At 41.5% G+C, this 21,585-nt stretch overlaps 1 protein-coding gene across 1 annotated transcript in view; it reads right to left on the reverse strand.

Moving 5' to 3' along the window:
- The window catches only part of LAMA4 (laminin subunit alpha 4), a 157,270-nt gene that overhangs the window by 68,906 nt on the left and 66,779 nt on the right, over positions 1–21,585 (reverse strand). The window contains exons 6-9 of the mRNA XM_073337097.2: positions 17,836–17,922; positions 16,231–16,382; positions 15,921–16,031; positions 6,187–6,298 (exon numbers count right to left, since the gene is read on the reverse strand). Coding sequence (XP_073193198.2) covers positions 6,187–6,298; positions 15,921–16,031; positions 16,231–16,382; positions 17,836–17,922 — 462 coding nt within the window. The remainder of the gene's footprint in view (positions 1–6,186; positions 6,299–15,920; positions 16,032–16,230; positions 16,383–17,835; positions 17,923–21,585) is intronic.

Consider the following 21,585-nt stretch of genomic DNA (forward strand, 5'->3'; position numbering starts at 1 on the left):
AAACTTCTACCACAACTCCCCTTAATATGTCAGAACCATTTGGGTGTACATAGCACAAATGATTTTGGGCAATCGACCAGAATGTTTACATGTGTCAGTTCAGCCATCGCCAAGTCCCTGACATAAGTACGTATCAAGCACAGCACCAGGGCATTCTAGCTCTGTCAGAGAGGGGGAATAACAAATGGTCTGTGGAGGCAGAGAAAAAAGGGAGGCATACAAGAGAAGAGGATAAAAATACAACAGAGAAAGGAGAGAAAGAAAAGGATAGATGAGAGAGACAGCAAAAGGAGAAAAAAGAGAAATGGAAAAAGAGACAGAAGGAAAGGGATGAAAGCTGACAGGTATTAGGTTTCCAAGACATATGGATGGACATGACAAGATAGGCAGGGTAGGGAGGAATGCAGGGATTATGCGTATGACACTTCTTTGGCGCTACATTAAGCCCTGAGTCCTCTAGAGTGAAGCCTAGTAGCTGTTCAACAGTGCGCACCAGTACTACATAATAGGGCAATAAACAAAAAAGTTTAATGACAGGTTTCAGAGGAACAGCCGTGTTAGTCTGTATTCGCAAAAAGAAAAGGAGTACTTGTGGCACCTTAGAGACTAACCAATTTATTTGAGCATGAGCTTAAAGTTTAATGCTCACTATCCAAAGTAACTACCCAAGTAATTGCAAAAAGAAAAGGAGTACTTGTGGCACCTTAGAGACTAACCAATTTATTTGAGCATAAGCTTTCGTGAGCTACAGCTCACTTCATCGGATGCATACAGTGGAAAGTGTAGAAGATCTTTTTATACACACAAAGCATGAAAAAATATCTCCCCCCACCCCACTCTCCTGCTGGTAATAGCTTATCTAAAGTGATCACTCTCCTTACAATGTGTATGATAATCAAGTGGGGCCATTTCCAGCACAAATACAGGTTTTCTCTCTCCCTCCCACCCCTCCACCCCCACACAAACCCACTCTCCTGTTGGTAATAGCTTATCTAAAGTGACCACTCTCCTTACAATGTGTATGATAATCAAGGTGGGCCATTTCCAGCACAAATCCAGGGTTTAACAAGAACCTCGGGGGGGGGGGGGGGGAAGGAAAAAACAAGGGGAAATAGGTTACCTTGCATAATGACTTAGCCACTCCCAAACTCTATTCAAGCCTAAGTTAATTGTATCAAATTTGCAAATGAATTCCAATTCAGCAGTCTCTCGCTGGAGTCTGGATTTGAAGTTTTTTTGTTGTAATATCACAACTTTCATGTCTGTAATCGCGTGACCAGAGAGATTGAAGTGTTCTCTGACTGGTTTATGAATGTTATAATTCTTGACATCTGATTTGTGTCCATTTATTCTTTTACGTAGAGACTGTCCAGTTTGACCAATGTACATGGCAGAGGGGCATTGCTAGCACATGATGGCATATATCACATTGGTGGATGTGCAGGTGAACGATAGTGTGGCTGATGTTATTAAGCCCTGTGATGGTGTCCCCTGAATAGATATGTGGGCACAGTTGGCAATCAGATGTCAAGAATTATAACATTCATAAACCAGTTGGAGAATAAATGGACACAAATCAGATGTCAAGAATTTGGACACATCTGATTTGTGTCCATTTATTCTTTTACGTAGAGACTGTCCAGTTTGACCAATCTACATGGCAGAGGGGCATTGCTGGCACATGATGGCATATATCACATTGTTGGATGTGCAGGTGAACGAGCCTCTGATAGTGTGGCTGATGTTATTAGCCCCTGTGATGGTGTCCCCTGAATAGATATGTGGGCACAGTTGGCAACGGGCTTTGTTGCAAGGATAGGTTCCTGGGTTAGTGGTTCTATTGTGTGGTATGTGGTTGCTGGTGAGTATTTGCTTCAGGTTGGGGGGCTGTCTGTAGGCGAGGACTGACCAACAGGAGAGTGGGTTTGTGTGGGGGTGGAGGGGTGGGAGGGAGAGAGAAAACCTGGATTTGTGCTGGAAATGGCCCAACTTGATTATCATACACATTGTAAGGTGGGTGATCACTTTAGATAAGCTATTACCAGCAGGAGAGTGGGGTGGGGGGAGGTATTTTTTCATGCTTTGTGTGTATAAAAAGATCTTCTACACTTTCCACAGTATGCATCCGATGAAGTGAGCTGTAGCTCACGAAAGCTTATGCTCAGACAAATTGGTTAGTCTCTAAGGTGCCACAAGTACTCCTTTTCTTTTTGCAAATACAGACTAACACGGCTGTTACTCTGATACCCAAGAAATTGAAATACTAGTTGGCGAACCCAAGTAGTTGGTGTTTGGACAGGACAATGACGTTGTACTTAACACCACTTCTTTTCAAAAGGTGCCATGGAACTCCTAATACCCACAACTGGTCGTGATCTCAGTTTTAGGTCTCGTCTGAAGAAGGGCACTTCCTACTTTATAATACCCCTCAAAATTTTAGGCACCCATTCAGTACCGATATAGAGGGAAGAGTGCCCCCAATTGCATCATTTAAACCACTTTCTAGAGCACAGAGATGTTTCATAAATGTCCCCTACCCAAGTATTGATCTATACCAACCCTGACTGGAAAGGGGATGTTCAAAGGTCAGGTTAAATCAGTATTTACATACTGGTATCGCATGCAGTTTTCCTTTTTGGCCTGTCAATGCTTGAGTAACGTAAATGTGCTGTAAGATAGAGCTTTGGCCTTTATGGCACAGAGAACAGGAAAGCTTTCAAGTATATTTCATTTGTTTTTTATTGCTTCTTGTAGATACAAAAGGAGAAGCTGCAAATGGTTTAATCTCAGTTTTATGTGTCCATGTGATAGGAAGGTGCCATCAATATTCTGGAATAGAGATAATAATCTCTGACTAGAATGTCTTTCCTCAGTGCAGTTGTGCTTGGGAAGATGCTCACTGTTGTTACTTGTCTCTATTACTGCTAATAAAAACTCTTGAAAATGCAAATAGTCTCTTAGTCCCTAAATCAAAAAGTTATTTCTTCATCTGGGAAGGTATAAAATGGCATATTGCTGGTGAGAATGCTGTTATTGCAATAGTATTAAACAAAGATAGATTTTAGAAGTGTTATCTACATCTCTAGACAGTCAGAAAGAACGAGGAGTCCTTGTGGCACCTTAGAGATTAACAAATTTATTTGAGCATAAGCTTTTGTGGGCTAAAGCCCACTTCATCAGATGCATGTAGTGGAAAATACAGTAGGAAGATATATATACACAGTGAACATGAAAAAATGGGGGTTGCCATACCAACTCTAACAAGACCAGTTAAGGTAGGCTATTATCAGCAGGAGAAAAAAAAGCTTTTGTAGTGATAATTAGGATGGCTCATTCAAACAGTTTACAAGAAGGTGGGAGTAACAGTAGGGGGGAAATTAGCATGGGGAAATAGTTTTTAGTTAGTGTAATGACTCATCCACTACCAGTCTTTATTCAAGCCTAATTTAATGGTGTCCAGTTTGCAGATTAATTCTTGTTTTGCTGTTTCTTGTTGGAGTCAGTTCACAGATGAGTTGGACTCCAAGACAGTAGGTGACTGCTTGTCACAACATTTTAATCTGAAGAGTCCCCTTGTTGCACTCTGCTAGTTTTGGGAGACCTTAAGGCTTGTTATATTGTTTGCCTGATGTGAGATAGTATCGCAGTAACAGCTTATGACATTTTGGAATAGTCAGTGAGTTTACAAAACTGTACTTTCATTCACTGAAGGCAATGTTTTCTTTGGAAGAAAGGAGAAAGAGTCTTAGAAAGAAAATCTAAGTTTCTTTGCAGAAATGCAGTATCTGTATCCAAACTAAATTGAAAACTCCACAGCCTGAAGATAAAAACAGGCTTGGAGTGGAAACCTCTGTCTGTCCCCTTGACTGAGACCAAGTGGAGGGGGAATTACGTTTGAGAAGCTCTTTACCCTTCAGCACCTCTGCTTAGAGGTTACAGTGTTCTTTTCCCTTTGGAGATGCCTGTGTGAAACTCATATGACAGGAATCTTAACAAAACCAAGATTTATTAAAAAATGAGAGAAAATGGAGTTAAACTGACAGAGACTTTGCTTAATATATCTAGATTTACATTTCTCATCAGCTAAACTAGATGAGGCATTCTCCACTTAATTACAGAGAAGAAAAAGAAAAGCAAATAGCTGAAAGTAATCCTCTGTCTCTGACCATTCTGGTCTGCTTGCCAGCATTATGCTGATGTCTAAAGATGAGTCTTTCTCCCACACCCAACCTCTTTATCAAGCCCCCCCGTGGAGCCAGAGTGGATAACCCCCTGTTTTCCAAAACACTTTTCTCCACCTATGTACACACATACAAGGATTTGGACTCTCCACTTTCTCTAGGAGATGGACCACTGAAGACACAGAGACCCTTTAACAATAATTAACACCTGTCTTGCAAAGACTTAACAACTTAGCCTGGATGCCACTTTTCACATGCCACCTTGGCTGGTTGGATTTAGTTTCAGTTACCCCTCTGGTTCAAGCCCTCCAAGCAATTATTTCCTTTGAAGAGCTGGATTACCCTTTTGTGGGGCTTTGGGCCAGAGCAAGTGGGGACCCCTCCCCACCCCTTTCGCCTGCAGTTCCCTCCCTCCCCCCAGCGTTCCGACCGGGGAAGTGGGATCAGGGTGTGGGGGCTTGCCACACCCTGCCTCCCTGCTCGGCGCTCCTGCTGGGGAGTGGGGTCAAGGCGCGGGGGCTTCCCGTGCTCCCAGGCAAGAGCACCAAGTGGGCGGAGTAGGTTGGGGTGCAGGAGAGCCCCTTTTTCCAGGGCTTTCCAGTTGGACAAGGCCCCTGGGCATGGGCCCCTTTGGCCCAGTGGTTAATCCACCACTGTTCTTTTGTCAGGAAATATGACTTGTGGGCACGTCCCCAGACTCTCTGTCATAACACCATTTTGAAAACAAAGAAATAGACACAAAATAAGCCAGATTTTCTGCCTTGGCCAAGCTGAGTTCAACACAAGACCAGAGGGGAGGGCATCAAAGATGGCACCAATCCCCAGCTGGCTCAGAGCTAGGACTGTCTCCTGATGGAGTTTACAGCAGAGTCTGCACTGGCTGCCAGTGGCTTCCAAGAGCTGTCATGGTAACCAAGGATTGCTGGATTGCAATGATGCTCTGGTTACACTCTCTGCACTAGGCTCTGAGAGTGTAGGCAAGGGTGTAGGAGCCATTATGGTATCTCTAGGTCATCTAAGGGCTCTCCTTGCCAGGGTGAATTCCTCCACTGGCCATGTCTGTCACGTTTGTAGCAGATTTGCACTGAGAGAAAATTGTATAGTTTCCCTAACAGAACAAAGAAGCTGGCCAATAAAGCTCAATGACTAACCAAAGACTACTCACTAAGTCAGTGGCAGAGGTGGGATTCGAATTTAGGATGTCCAGTCTCGTATTCAATCCATTAGACCATGCTGTCTCCCGAAATCAGAAGCAACGAAAAACCATGATGAAAAAATAGATTTATAAAATGGGGTGAAATCCTGGCTCCACTGAGGTTAATGACAAAACTCCCACTGCCAGTGGGGCTGGGATTTCATCCTTGGTTTTAAATATCTTGTAATTTTATTGACACAATTCTTCTAAAAATCACAATGATCTTTCCATATAGAAACTTTGTAGAAAGTTACTTTTAAAATAAAATTTGATTCTAGGGACAGATTCTACAGACAGATTCTACTTTAGTGCTGCCATGATAAAGAACTAAAATTCTCTGTAATGGGTCAATGCGGGAAAGCTTTTGTTTGTCTCTGTCTACCTAGCTAGTTACATAGCCTCGGTCACTATAGTATCTGGGCATCCACTCTATTTAATTGAGATCAAAAACAAACAAACAAACAAACAAACCAACATACATACATACATACATACAAACTACAGCCTGTATAATCTTTTAATATTTCACAAAATAATTGATTTCATATGTAATTGACCTGAGATTTAACTTCCTGAGGGAGATGTCAGGAGGGAGAGAAAAGAAGCGCAGCATTCTATAATGGAGGATACCTGACACACTGGCCACAATAGCTTGTTGAGAGAGACAAATTTTCATCCTGGCATCATATTCTGTTAAAACCTGATGTCTGATGGTTTTATAACCGTACTTCTGGTGCTATGACATTTCTTCAGTGGAGATTTTATTGATATATTCTTGACACTAAGCTGAACCAGAAAAATTTTATTTACCTTGGATATTGTCCCTCATATTGCCGAGTTGCTGCACAAGTTGAGTAGCGTGATTAATGGTCGCCATGGTTTCCTTCTGTACCAGTAGGCCTTTGCTTGATGCTTGATTTCCCTATGAATAAACCATGCGAGCACAAGATTAGTAATTTTTTTAAATCCACATGCATGTGTGCGGGTGTGCAGTACAAACATCTTTTTTGCCTCTTCCCGATGAAAGTGTTGTGTAGGTCCATTCAGCATATAAAATGATATTTTAAAAGGTGTTTGACATGAAGGGCTGCCCTTATTGGTATTTTGAGAATTGCAGAATAAGAGATTAATATCTAGCCCATATTTCTCCATCATCTGGTGCAATCAAATTGCCATAAATTATGTACATTTGTAAGACTCCCATAAAACATTCTGCTGAGTCTCAAGCTGCTTGTTCCTACGCACCCACCAACACTGCCTGATTTTGTCAGATGTTTGTTTCCCAAATAACGTAGGTATATAGACAAAAGACTAATGTGAGATTCAAGGCCAGTTTTGGGAATCTGTCTCTCCTAAAGAGAGATTTTGTTTGGGGGAGGACTCCCAACCCTCTCAGCCTCTCCTCCAGTGGATGAGAAGTTGGATATGAGTCAATAGTGTGCCCTTGTTGCCAAGAAGGCTAACAGCATATTGGGCTGCATTAGTAGGAGCACTGCCAGCAGATCAAGGGAAATTATTATTCTCCTCTATTCGGCACTGGTGAGGCCACATCTGGAGTATTGCGTCCAGTTCTGGGCCCCCCACCACAGAAAGGATGAAGACAAATTGGAGAGAGTCCACTGGAGGGCGACAAAAATGATTAGGGGGCTAGGGCACATGACTTTTGAGGAGAGGCTGAGGGAACTGGTCTTATTTAGTTGGCAGAAGAGAAGAGTGAGGGGGGATTTGATAGCAGCCTTCAACTACCTGAAGGGAGGTTCCAAAGAGGATGGAGCTAGGCTGTTCTCAGTGGTAGCAGATGACAGAACAAGGAGCAATGGTCTCAAGTTGCATACCTGAAGAAACCCTTCTTGTTACTTTTAACATCTCTTGCTCGCTGCAACTCCAGGTGTGATTTGGCCATCCTGATTTCACTCCTGCATGCCTGAGCAATATTCCAGAACTTCACTCCTCTGATGGTTAGAAACCTTCATGTAATTTCAAGTCTAAACTTCCTGATGGCCAGTTTATATCCATTTGTACTTGTGTCCACATTGGTACTGAGCTTAAATAATTCTCCCTCCATGGTATTTATCCCTCTGATATATTTATAGATAGCAATCATATCTCCTCTCAGCCTTCTTTTGGTTAGGCTAAACAGGCCAAGCTCTTTGAGTCTCCTTTCATAAGACAGGTTTTCCATTCCTCTCATCATCTTAGTAGCCCTTCTCTGTACCTGTTCCAGTTTGAATTAATCCTTCTTAAACATGGGAGACGATGTACACAATATTCCAGATGAGGTCTCACCAGTGCCTTGTATAACTGTACTTGTTCCCTGGGGTTCTTTCAACCCAAAGCTCTTGGTAACTTTTACTCTGTGCGAGGTGATGTCAGGAAATAAATCAGGGGAGACACGGCCGTCCGACCGATCGATGGCTGGCACAAACAGGACAACACAAGAGTGCTTTCACTTAAAGCTAAACTTTACTTTGTCTCAAGCACTTATACACACGTCTGCAAGAGGTTAGTAAAACACCCCCAACCCTTGATAATTACCAAAGCTGAGTGTGGCTGGGAAACACAAGATGCATCCAGAGAGAGAGAGTCCAGTCCTGAAGAGTCCCCCTACCTCAAACTTTCCCCCCTTATTTATACATTAGTAATAGAATGACATGTCCCTTAAAGCAAACTTGTTAAGTAAGCAGTTTCAATGGTCAAATGAGAGGTTCCTTCTGATTATCGATTAACCAGGTGTGGGTTTTTCCAGAGTTTGCAGGCTTGAGGCCTCAATAGACATTCCTGGGGCACATCCTGCTCTTCTAAGATGCATGTATCAGCAACTTCAACACAATTCTTATCAGGAAGGACACGGGGTCAAGCTGCCCTCTCTGTGGCACCCGACCCCCCCTCTTCCCTCCTGCCTTGGTTAAGCTAAGCCTGCTGAATGGCCAATTTACAGCCTGCTGACTTGGCTGCTTTTAGCAATAAGCCAGAGTGGTTTCAGGCACTTTACTGGTTTGCCAAAGTCTCCCCGTACATACTAACACCTCCTTATCTCTACTGGAAATACCTCGCCTGATGCATCCCAGGACTGCATTAGCATTTTTCATGGCCATATCACACTGACGGCTCATAGTCATCCTGTGGTCAACCAATACTCCGAGGTCCTTCTCTTCCTCTGTTACTTCCAAGTGATGCATCCCCAGTTTATAACAGAAATTCTTGTTATTAATCCCTACATGATCTTGCACTTTTCACTATTAAATTTCATCCTATTACTATTACTCCAGTTTACAAGGTCATCCAGATCCTCCTGTGTGATTTCCCGGCCCTTCTCTGTATTGGCAATACCTCCCAGCTTTGTATCATCCGCAAACTGTATCAGCACATTCCCGCTTTTTATGCCAATGTCAGTAATAAAAAGATTAAATAAGATTGGTCCCCAAACCGATCCTTGAGGAACTCCACCAGTAACCTCCTTCCAGCCTGACAGTTCACCTTTCAGTGTGACCCACTGTAGTCTCCCCTTTAACCAGTTCCTTATCCACCTTTCACTTTTCATATTGATCCCCATCTTTTCCAATGTAACTAATAATTCTCCATGTGGAACCGTATCAAACGCCTTACTGAAATCGAGGTAAATTAGATCCACCGTGTTCCCTTTGTCTAAAAAATCTGTTACCTTCTCAAAGAAGGAGATCAGGTTGGTTTGACAGGATCTACCTTTTGTAAAACCATGTGGTATTTTGTCCCAGTTACCATTGACCTCAATGTCCTTAACTACTTTCTCCTTCAATTTTTTTTCCAAGACCTTGCATACTACAGATGTCAAACTGACAGGCCTGTAGTTACCCGGATCGCTTTTTTTACCTTTCTTAAAAATAGGAACTATGTTAGCAATTCTCCAGTCATATGGTACAACCCCTGAGTTTACAGATTGATTAAAAATTCTTCCAAATGGGCTTGCAATTTCGTGTGTCAATTCCTTTAATATTCTTGGATGAAGATTATCCGGGCCCCCTGATTTAGTCCCATTAAGCTGTTCAAGTTTGGCTTCTACCTCGGATATGGTAATATCTACCTCCATATCCTCATTCCCATTTGTCATCCTACCATTATCCCTAAGCTCCTCATTAGCCTCATTAAAGACTGAGGCAAAGTATTTGTTTAGATATTGGGCCATGCCTAGATTATCCTTAACCTCCACTCCATTCTCAGTGTTAAGCGGTCCCATTTCTTCTTTCTTTGTTTTCTTCTTATTTATATGGCTATAGAACCTTTTACTATTGCTTTTAATTCCCTTTGCAAGGTCCAACTCTACATGGCTTTTGGCCTTTCTCACTTTATCCCTACATGTTCTGACCTCAGAAAGGTAGCTTTCCTTGCTGATCCCTCCCATCTTCCACTCCTTGTAGGCTTTCTGCTTTTTCTTAATCACCTCTTTGAGATGCTTGCTCATCCAGCTTGGTCTACAACTCCTGCCTATGAATTTTTCCCCCTTTCTTGGGATGCAGGCTTCTGATAGTTTCTGCAACTTTGACTTGAAGTAATTCTGTTCTGCAGAAAAGGACCTAGGGGTGACAGTGGACGAGAAGCTGGATATGAGCCAGCAGTGTGCCCTTGTTGCAAAGAAGGCCAATGGCATTTTGGGATGTATAAGTAGGGGCATAGCGAGCAGATCGAGGGACGTGATCGTCCCCCTCTATTCGACATTGGTGAGGCCTCATCTGGAGTACTCTGTCCAGTTTTGGGCCCCACACTACAAGAAGGATGTGGATAAATTGGAGAGAGTCCAGCGAAGGGCAACAAAAATGATTAGGGGTCTGGAACACATGACTTATGAGGAGAGGCTGAAGGAACTGGGATTGTTTAGTCTGCAGAAGAGAAGAATGAGGGGGGATTTGATAGCTGCTTTCAACTACCTGAGAGGTAGTTCCAGAGAGGATGGTTCTAGACTATTCTCAGTGGTGGAAGAGGACAGGACAAGGAGTAATGGGTCTCAAGTTGCAGTGGGGGAGGTTCAGGTTGGATATTAGGAAAAACTTTTTCACTAGGAGGGAGGTGAAACACTGGAATGCGTTGCCTAGGGAGGTGGTGGAATCTCCTTCCTTAGAAGTTTTTAAGGTCAGGCTTGACAAAGCCCTGGCTGGGATGATTTAATAGGGTATGGGTCCTGCTTTTGAGCAGGGGGTTGGACTAGATGACCTCCTGAGGTCTCTTCCAACCCTGATATTCTATGATTCTATGATTCTAATTCCAGGCCTCCTCCGCATTTAGATCCACAAGTTTTTCAGTCCAATCCACTTCCCTAACAAATTTCCTTAATTTTTTAAAATTAGCCTTTTTGAAATCAAAAACCCTAGTCACAGATCTATTTTTGTTTATCCTTCCATTTAGTTTGAACTGAATTAGCTCATGATCACTCAAATCAAGGTTGTCCCCTACAACCATTTCTTCTACGAGGTCCTCCTGACTGCTCACCAAAACCAAATCTAAAATGGCATCCTCTCTTGTCGGCTTAGCAACTACTTGGTGAAGGAATCCATCAGCTATCATATCCAGGAAAATCTGAGCCCTATTATTATTACTTACTATTATTATTATTTCTTCCCCAGTGTAATTTTTGCCCAGACAGACTCTGTCTTATCCATTCCATCACTTCTTATTTCTTTACAGTCTACCTCATCATTGATATACAATGCTACTCCACCACCTTTGCCTTTATTTCTGTCTTTCCTAAACAGCACATACCCTTCAATTCCCGTACTTCAACCATGACGACTATTCCACCATGTTTCTGTTATCCCTATAATATCTGGTTTCACTTTCTGCACCAGTAGCTCTAGTTCCTCCATTTTGTTACCTAGGCTCCTCACATTAGTGTACAAACATCTTAATTTTTGCTGTTTGGCTTCACTCACATTCTTTACCCGATTGGGCACAGACATTCTACTGCCAATATTACCTATTAGATTGGTATGTACACTGCCCTTCCACCTTATGTCCATTCTCCTACCCACAGCTGTATCCTTTCTTACTTCATTTTCTTCCCTCTCAAAATGAAAATCTGGTGTGGAGATTACCTGGACATCTCCCAACCATCTCCCCCAAATTCCTAGTTTAAAGCTCTCTTGATCAGTTGTGCCAGCCTCCATCCTAGAAGTCTATTTCCTTCCTTACTCAAGTGAAGTCCATCCGAGGAGAACAGTCCTCTGTCCATGAATGCATCCTAGTGGCCATACAGCCCAAAGCCCTCCTTATAGCACCACTGCCTGAGCCATCTGTTGAGCATCATAATGTTGTCAGACCTTTGTTTCCCTTCTCTAGGAACAGGCAGAATCCCACTGAAGATCACCTGAACCTCGATTTCCTTAAGCATCTTCTCCAGCCTGGCATAGTCTCCCTTGATACATTCCAGTGCGAATCTAGCTGTATCATTTGTTCCCACATGAAGGATAATCAGTGGATTCCTTTCCTGCTCCCTCAAGATCCTCTTCAGCCTCAGATCCACGTTCCGTATCTTAGCACCCGGCAGACAGCACACCCTTCTGTTTTCTGGATCAGCTCTTGTTACAGGCCTGTCTATTCTTCTCAGTAAGGAGTTCCCAATCACCTGCCTTTTCCTGGTGATGGTGTGATTCTCCAGTCTATCCCCTGTTCCATCTGGCTGCAAGTCCTCTCAATTCCTATTGTCCCTTGCAATCCTCTGCAACCCATCCTGTATCCTCCTGGGGCTCATATCTGGTGTTATCTCCATTGACTCTTGCCCTCTTCCTATAGGACTACCTGTTCTTCTCTTCTTCCTTGCCCTCTAACCTTCAGTGACCACCTGCTGTGCCCCTTCTTCATTTTCCAACTCCGCAAACCTGTTCCTGAGCTCTATTTCTCCTTCAGTGGCCTGTCTTTTCCTCTGCCTGGCTCTCTTAGTCACATGCTTCCACTGTCCACTTTCCTCACCCAGCAGTATCCCCTCAGAGTTCTTTGGTCATGCTTCCATCTGCAAGTCTGAGCTTTTCCCTTCAGCCGCCTCATGTCTTTGCTCCATCATCCACTCAAACTCCCTGCAAACTCAACCAGAGTCTCCACCTGCATTCCAATCCTCAGATTTTCTCTTCCATCAGCTCTATGAGGTGGCACTTCACGCGACAAAATTATTTTCAGGTACCCCCTCCAGGATCATGTACATGCTACAGCTTCCACATCCAGTCATCTTCACTGTGTCTTCCACTACTTGGTTCACTACCGCTGCTGCCTCTGTGTCTGTCATTGCCTTCCCACCTAAGTCATGTTAGTCTGGGAAACACAAACCAAACCAAAACACCACCACCCACAGCAAAACAAACCCCCAACGAGCACCAAAACAGTCACAGAACACCACACGCTCCCTTCACTAGCCTGTCTGTTCCTTTACCTGGCTCTTATTCTTCCCCCCAAACTCCCCTTACAAATTCCCACTCAAACTCTCCTGTTTACAGCTCTGTTTGCTGGCTCCTGTGCCACATATGATTCTATGATTCCCTTCCTCTAAAACTCAGGCAGCCGGTGGGTAGCCAATAAACTCAGGCAGAAGCAGAGCCACAGTCTTCTATTACATTTGAGACTGCCCTCTAAATAATACTCTCCTGCCACCATCACAACTTCTTGGAGTCCCCAAAACTGGCTTTACAGAGAAGCATTGGTTTAAGATTGAGGGAAGAGGGGATATTAAGATTTACTGTTGCATACTCATCATGGTTCCTAAGAAACTTATTGACTTCAGTTGTCCTTAGATTTAATTTCCTTAGGGAGGTCTCAGGATGGAGAATAAAAGAATTAAGCCTATTGCTAGGTTGTCCACTGCTGTTAGGTCTTGTGTGCCAATCAACATCTCATGATCGATGGTATCAAAGTGCTTGGATTCAGAGGTATGTTTTGGCTTGTAATAGAGTTAATTCTCACAGGAAAATTAGGATCTGGGTTCAGCTTTGGACTTTGAATCCCCCTTCCAATATTTTTGAAGACCTGTAGCTCCTTGTAAATCAGTTTTCCTGGAAAAATGATGCATTTGGTTGAAAAAACAACTTTCATTTCTCTGTCCTGTAGTTATTAATAATTGTTATTACCATATTCCGTAACTCTAGCTGCTTTGTTTGATCTGCTGTGGCTAGTACTAACATAACCACATTATCTTTCAAATAGATGTTTTCACTTGTGAGAGCACCAGGTGGCGCTTTAAACCAGATAAAAGGCTGAAAATAAGCTTGGAAAGAAAAAAATGGGTCAGTTTAGACAATAGGATGGAGCCTGGCTTCAGTGGGAGCAGAACCAGGAGCAATCCTGGGAAATAGAACAGGAATGTATTTTTACCTGAATGAAATAAATAGTTGGGTTCATAGTAAGAGTTTTATTTTTTTACACATTATTTACTTTGCCTTTGAAGGAAGAACACTATATGGGTCACTATACAGATTTATTATCTTCAGGGTTTCTGGTGGTTTTTTTTTTTTGGCTGTTAATTGTTGTTTATTTTTAGGCAATAGCTATTCATGTTTATACATAAGCATTTGCATTTAAATATTTTTCCTTCTTTAATAACCCCCAAATTCTTCTTATCCAGTTATGGTTTTATATTTGCATACACTAAGAATTACAGTGGTACAAGCTGAGACTGCAATCAGAATGAGAATATCACTGATCTCTTTCAGAAGGGAAGCAGCATTTCCTCTAAGATTAATCAATATTACAGTGTAAACTAAGGATGCTGTTGCTGAACCCACTAATCCCATTGACTTCATGCAGACTTTGGGTAGGATTTCCAAAGAAACCTACAGGAGGTAGGTGTCCATATTCTCCAAATCCTAGCCAAATTCTACAGGACAGAGCCTTTAAGCTACTTAACCAGAATTGCATCACATTAGGTCACTATAAATCACATTTATTGTAATAAAACCTCACATACATTTTGTGGTTCTGTTCTGTTTGGAAGGTTTAAACCAGAAACCCAGCCATCACTTAGACATCATGAAGTACACTTGCAAAACTTTGAATGGAAGACACAGTACACACTTGCAAAACCCACTAAAACTAACAAAGGCTCCTACCCTGATTTCCCTTTTAGTGCTTTGAAAAGAGCAGAAAAGTGATGTATATGGAGGAATTACTATGCTGCTATCTCTACTGTGAGAGCCCAGGAACTTGATCTTCCCCCTTCATGAGCAATCACAAGTTCTGATGTAGGCCACTCCTCACAAAAGAGAGGCCCCAATGGAGAAAGCCCACAAGTAAATTAAATCATTTAAAGACTCAGGGATGCTGAAATCCAGCGACCTCAAAACAAATCCCAGTGCCAGTGAAGATGATAGGAAATCCTATTATCCATATACAGTAGAGATGCCAACAAAATCTAAAGCCTCAATCATGCTACTTTCAAACCACAGAAGGGGATATTTAGACTCCCTGAGTGATTTCACAGTACTTGGTGAAGGTGAGTTGGTTGAATCAGCTGGTCCTTTTGCAAAGTGCAGAGGAACACAAATAACAGTAAATTTAATCCTGCATGGTCCTTCCATTAAGTAAGTACTGATCTCCCACCTCCTTACTGCCTCTCTTTCTTCCTGCCTCTGTGTTGTTCTCTGCTTACTTCTGTGCTTGAGTTTTAGTCTTAAGTGTAATATTTTACTTGCCCGACAGAAGAATTAAGAAGTGAAGCACAGACTTTGGAACTGTGCCATAAACTCGAATTGTATTTGGCTCTCATGAAAATATGGTGATCGCTGACTTGATATCACTCAAATTATGAAGGATGTCTGTTAATGACTATTTTTAAAAAAGAGAAAGTATTTTGAGCCCCAGCTGTTCTCTTAGGAGATTTCATGTTAGCGCTCTGTTTGGCTGCGGAAAGTGTGCCCCTTGACGTGAGGGAATGTAACACTAATTTTATGGTTTTGCAATTGAACACAGATAAAATATGTATGATTATAATTGTGTCAAAATATATCTTGAGTGTTGATCAGGTGCCTTTCTCAGCAGGTACCTGAGAAGTCTTTTTTAACTGGCAGTTTTGAAACATGCTTTGAAGTATCTAATCAGTGCTAATTTAAATTTTATGAGAGCATCTATGTAAGATATATACAGTTCAAACATTCAGAAAGTACACTGGAATTACTTTAATCTTGATTACTTTGCTCAATTATAAAACAGAATTTGAAATGGAAGTTCAGCATGTCTACCTCAGGTCAAAAGTGGTGCCAGTTTAGTAAATGTGGCCTCTGTGAGGGACTATGGGCAATATGTGGAGGACAATGAGTCAGATCGAAAGTTTTCTGAAGCCAGTAGAATGACGCCTATTAACTTCAATGAGCTTCATATCAGGCCCTATATCCTGCGTTTTCAGGAAGACAGACTGGAGAGGTCACTTCCATTTCCAATTCCTAGAAGCATCCTTCTTTGTTTCAAAAATAAAATAATCTACTAAGGCCCTTTAAGGGTCCTTTTTTGAAACCCTTTTGCCATAATGGGACAAATCATAGGCTCACATTGGTTCACCTACTTCATCAAGGAGTTCATAATGGGAACTGCAGACAAACCTGTTCTTCAAGTGCCTCTATCTCTAAGAGGAGATTGGCCATTTCAGTCTCAGAATAATCGATGTGGATCTTCCTAAGTACAGAATGATTTTCTTTTTCTGACAGTTTCATCTGTATAAAAAGACATTTTTTAAAAAATAGTGTTAATTCAGTGTAGCTGAAAACAAATTTCTCTATAATGAATATGGTATAGGCAGCACAGGAATTCAGCTATGCTGAATAGGGTTTGAAATTCTTATGGATGGAGCAGTAATTTTTAGGTTAATACTAAACTAAAAAATGAAGCCCATCCAAATAGGATAATCTGTACCTTGAGGAAGGAAACAGTGGAGTTGAGTTCATTCAAGTGTCTTTGAGCAGCAACACCACTGGAAATGCTCAGCAAAATTGATTTGCTTTCATCAATAGAGAGAATTGCTAATCGGATGTCATCAGTCAAATCCCAAATGCACTTATCACAACCTGACAATAAAATAAGATATGGTAATTTTTCTTTTAACTTCAGTTTCAGTTAAATGGAAAACATTCTTCTTCTTAAAGTTTACTTTGTGCCCTTTGCACCATGGGGGATTCGCCTCTTAGTTGTTAATGGAGCCCTTAGGAAACCCATTTTTCTTCATTTTAATCCACCCACTTTCAAGGTCCCACAGTTTAACCATCACACTTCCAGCTGAGGACAGCCAGATGGAACTAGTTTGGGAGCCTGTCAAGGCTGCTTGGTAACCAGTGGGAGGGGTAATAAGAGGCATTTCCTGGCTATGCCGTAGGGACTCAGCATGCTTGTGGCCCACAGAACAAGAAATCAGGGCCAAAAACTGAGTTCACCCAACTGTTATAACACAGAAACACGTATTTATTAATACTTGCAGTTATAGTGAAATATATTCTTTGTTCAGTGACTGCAGTGATCTGCAGAAGCTGAACTCGATTGACAGTTCAGTTAGGAAGTCACTTCTTAAAGGCACAGAACTAGTAAATCCAAATTATGGTTAACAAGAGGGCTACCCATGGCCATGCAGAATGCTGGTTCTAAGCAATACTATAAGCTTTCTAATTAAACGTTTACCATTACTAAATGCCAAGAACCTTTGATGAATTAAACATTGGTGTTACATTGTTAAAAATCACAAAGCTAGGAAACATAAAACAAAGGCTCCAAAGACAACTTTTTCTTGGCTGTGTTGCACATTCTGTATACAACAAAAAAAGGTTATACTGCCATTAACAAGGTCAGCATTTAAGCACAGTGACAACACTGTGGTACTGGAGACACCAGAGTGTCCCACCCGCATTTTGAATAGGAGATATCTGCAATATCTCAGAAACTTAGTTGTAGTACTTCTTGCTGAATACTGATTTTGCAAGGGAGACCATTATATACTGACATACATAGGAACTGATGTTCAAGGCAGCTGAGGAAATATTGCTGCTGGAACCAAAAGTTTTGCATTTCCTGTGTTTTAAGATGATAACTTTTAGGGCCAGAGGCCCATATGCTCAAAAGTATTTAGGCACCTAACTCCCATTGATTTCAAAGAAAGTTAAGTACCTAACTCCCTCTGAGGAATTGGGCCAGCAAACTTATCTTTAGGTACTGCCCTGAGTAGAAGACATTGTGCCTGAGGGCTCACAGAATCAGCCTTTTGAGTCATTTATAGTGCTTCAGGGTCTCTCTCTAAGGGCTTGTAAGGTTCTGACCAATCTCCCCCAGTCCAGCAAAACAATTAAGCCTGTGTTTAACTTTAAGCACTGGACCACACACACTTAAAGCTAAGTACAGGCTTAAGTGTTTTGTTGGATCCTGGCCAGAGTGCTCAGCATTTTGCAGGATCAAACCTTAATATGTATTTGCAGGCTTCTAAATACGGTAAGATTATTCCATTGTTTTTATTGGATGCCTCGCTGTTATTCTTACTGATTGTTGGGCAATCCGTGCCTGTAGGGCCCTCTGCTAGACATTCTCCAGTTCGACTGTCACAGGGTCCTCCTCTGCAATTACACTCTGTGGAAAAAAGGAGATTTTTAGAATCATTTTGAAAGTGTGCCACCCCCTACTCCTACACTTACTAAATTACTGTTTGTATTACAATAGTGCTCAGGGTATGTCTACACTGCAATTAAAAACCCATAGCTGGCCCATGCCTGCTGACTTGGGTTTGTGGGGCTTGGGCTAAGAGGCTGTTTAATTGTGGAGTAGACATTTCAGCTTGGGTTCCAGGCTCTAGGATCCTGTGAGGACCTAGTTCTACTTCTATTTCACTGTAGCCCATACATGGCTTTCTGTGATTTAAATAGTCCTCATATTTACATCCTACTGTGACTGTTCAAGAAGTTTTGGGAAAAATTTGTAGTATATGATTAGCCGTAAACATTATGTGGATGAGGCTTTTTTTAAACAACTAACAAAATCATCCAAAGCACAGGACTTGGTGGTGATGGGGGACTTCAACTACCCAGACATCTGTTGGGAAGATAACGCAACAGGGCACAGACTATCCAACAAGTTCTTGGAATGTATTGGAGACAATTTTTTATTTCAGAAGGTGAAGAAAGCTGGGGCGAGGCTCTTCTAGATTTAATTTTGACAAATTGGGAAGAACTGGTTGAGAATTTGAAAGTGGAAGGCAACTTGTGTGAAAGTGATCTTGAAATGGTAGGGTTCATGAGTCTAAGGGATGGTAGGAGGGAGAATAGCCTAATAAAGACAGTGGATTTCAAGAAGGTAGACTTTAGCAAACTCAGGGAGTTGGTAGATAAAATCCCATGGGAAGCAAGTCTAAGGGGAAAAACAATTGAAGACAGTTGGCAGTTTTTCAGAGACATTATTAAGGGCACAAGATCAAATTATCCTACTGCATAGGAAAGATAGGAAGCATGGAAAGAGACCACACTGGCTTAACCAGAAGATCTTCAATGATCTAAAACTCAAAAAAGAGTCCTACAAAAAGTGGAAACTCGGTCAAATTACAAAGGATGAATATAAACAAATAACACAAGTATGCAGGGACAAAATTAGAAAAGCCAAGGCACAAAAGAGATCAAACTAGCTAGAGACATAAAAGGAACAAGAAAACATTCTACAAATACATTAGAAGCAAGAGGAAGACCAAGGACTGAGTAGGGGGGAAAGACAATAACAGAAAATGTGTAAATGGCAGAGGTGCTTAATGACTTATTTGTTTCGGTTTTCATCCAGCAGGTTGGTGGCAATTGGATGTCTAAAATAGTGTATGCCAGTGAAAATGAGGATCAGAGTCTAAAATAGGGAAAGAACAAGTCAAAAATTACTTAGACCAGTTAGATGACTTTAAATCACCAGGGCCTGATGAAATGCATCCTAGAATACTCAAGGAGCTGACTGAGGAGATATCTGAACCATTAGCAATTATCTTTTGAAAAGTCATGGAAGATGGGAGACATTCCAGAAGACTGGAAAAGGGCAAATATAGTGCCCATCTATAAAAAGGGAAATAAGGACAACTGTGGAATTACAGACCAGTCAGCTTAACTTCTGTACCTGAAAGATAATGGAGCAAATAATTAAGCAATCAATTTGCAAACATCTAGAAGATGATAAAGTGAAAAGTAACAGTCAGCATGGATTTGTCAAGAACAAATTGTGTCAAACCAACCTGATAGCTTTCTTTGAAAGGGTAACAAGCCTTGTGGATGGGGGGAAGTGGCAGATATGGTATATCTTGACTTTAGTAAGGCTTTTGATACTGTCTCGCATTACCTTCTCAAAAACAAACTGGAAATACAACCTAGATGGAGCTATTATAAGATAGGTGCATAACTGGTTGGAAAATCATTCCCAGAGATTAGTTATCAGTGGTTCACAGTCATGTTGGAAGAGCATAATGAGTGGGGTCCCACAGGAATCAGTTCTGGATCTGGTTCTGTTCAATATCTTCATCAAAGATTTAGTTAATAGCATAGAGAGCACACTTACAGAGTTTGTGGACGATACCAAGCTGGGAGGGGTTGCAAGTGCTTTGGAGGTTAGGATTAAAATTCAAAATGATCTGGACAAACTGGAGAAATGGTCTGAAGTAAATAGGATGAAATTCAATAAGGACAAATGCAAAGTACTCCACTTAGGAAGGAACAATCAGTTGCACACATACAAAATGGGAAATGACTGCCTAGGAAGGAGTACTGCAGAAAGGGATCTGGGGGTCATAGTGGATCTAGCTTGTCTAAATGTTTCTACAGTGTTTCTGTTCAGGCAGTATACTCCTGTTAGTGAAATATGCCACGTTACAATTTTTAGCAGCAGTTAAGATAAAATTAGAGCTTTGAATCTCTCCAAAATGAACATTCCAAAATCAGGATTTATTCAAGAGTCAGCTGTAAAATGAACTTTTGTAACTAAGAATAAATAAACAGATTCAGATCAAATAAGATGTGACCCAAACTTTGTTCAAGTCCAAATTTTTCTTGAGATTTGGAGAAAAATGATGCACCATTCTTAATTTGTTTCCTGGTTTTCATGAGGACTGAAATACTGCAAGAAAAGCTGTTCTTGCAGGGTGAACCCTTGATGGAAAGCCAAACTGATTTACAGTGGACAGACTCTGCATTTAAATCATTTATGTGCAGAAAGCTAGCACAAGGTCTGTGCATCATTGAAATTGCATTTAAGCCCTATTTTAACAATTTAAATGTTTAAATGTTGTGACCTTTTGACAGAGGGATGAATTTTACCCTCCATGCATAGTGATCATTTTTAGAGCTGGTCAAAATTTTTCCAGTGGAACACTTTTCTGTTGGAAAACACTGATTTTATACAGCCGAAATGTTCTTCAGGAATGTGTTAATTCCATCAGAATTTTGGATGGAAACCAGGCCTGCCTGCTTGCTTGGTTTCCTGCCAGCCCTTAGCTCTCCCAGCTCCCTAGGCAGCATGGGAAGGCTGCTGCTTGGAGAAGGGGGGAATGGACAACCCCAGGAGGCAACTGCCCAAGGAGCTAGTTGGGAGCTAGTTGCAAAATTCCATTTTGGTTTTCTTGAAATGGATTTTTCAGAATTTTTCCTCCCACAAAATTTTAATTTTTTTTTTAACTTGTCATTCAAATTCGGGACAATTTTTCCCAACAAAACACCATCCTCTTGTGGCCAGTGCTAATCATTTTACCCACCTCTGAAACTGCATTCATCTGAAGTATGGAAACACTGTAGCTTCTCTTGAACCAACAAGGTTACACAATAGTGTTTAGAGTAGAAAGTGACGAATAAATTATCAGTCGGGGAAATCTAGGTAGACTGAGTTGGAATGTAGCCAGGCCACTAAGAAGAATCCTATTCTCACAGAAACTGCTACTGGATCTTTAATTACTATGGCATCAGTTTTATGTGGTCCCATTGTGCAGGGTGCAGGATAGACATACACAAAGGCATGATTTACAAGCTAATTTTAAATAAGACACAACAGGTGAATTTAACTAACAATAGGAAGACATGGAAAAGGGAAGATGAAAGTAAAAGTAAGAACAACATGGTATTTACATCAACTAGCCATGTGCATAACTAGCTGCATAACATAGCCTATTCCAAGACTGCTGTCTGTATTGCTTCTCACACTGGCTGGTATTACAGACATTGTTCAGAATTAGTGTAGTAACTAGTTGGCCACTTTCCAATGGACTGAGACTCCATGAGACTC

Source organism: Lepidochelys kempii, chromosome 3, assembly GCF_965140285.1.
Source record: "Lepidochelys kempii isolate rLepKem1 chromosome 3, rLepKem1.hap1, whole genome shotgun sequence".
Classification (NCBI taxonomy): Eukaryota; Metazoa; Chordata; order Testudines; family Cheloniidae; genus Lepidochelys; species Lepidochelys kempii.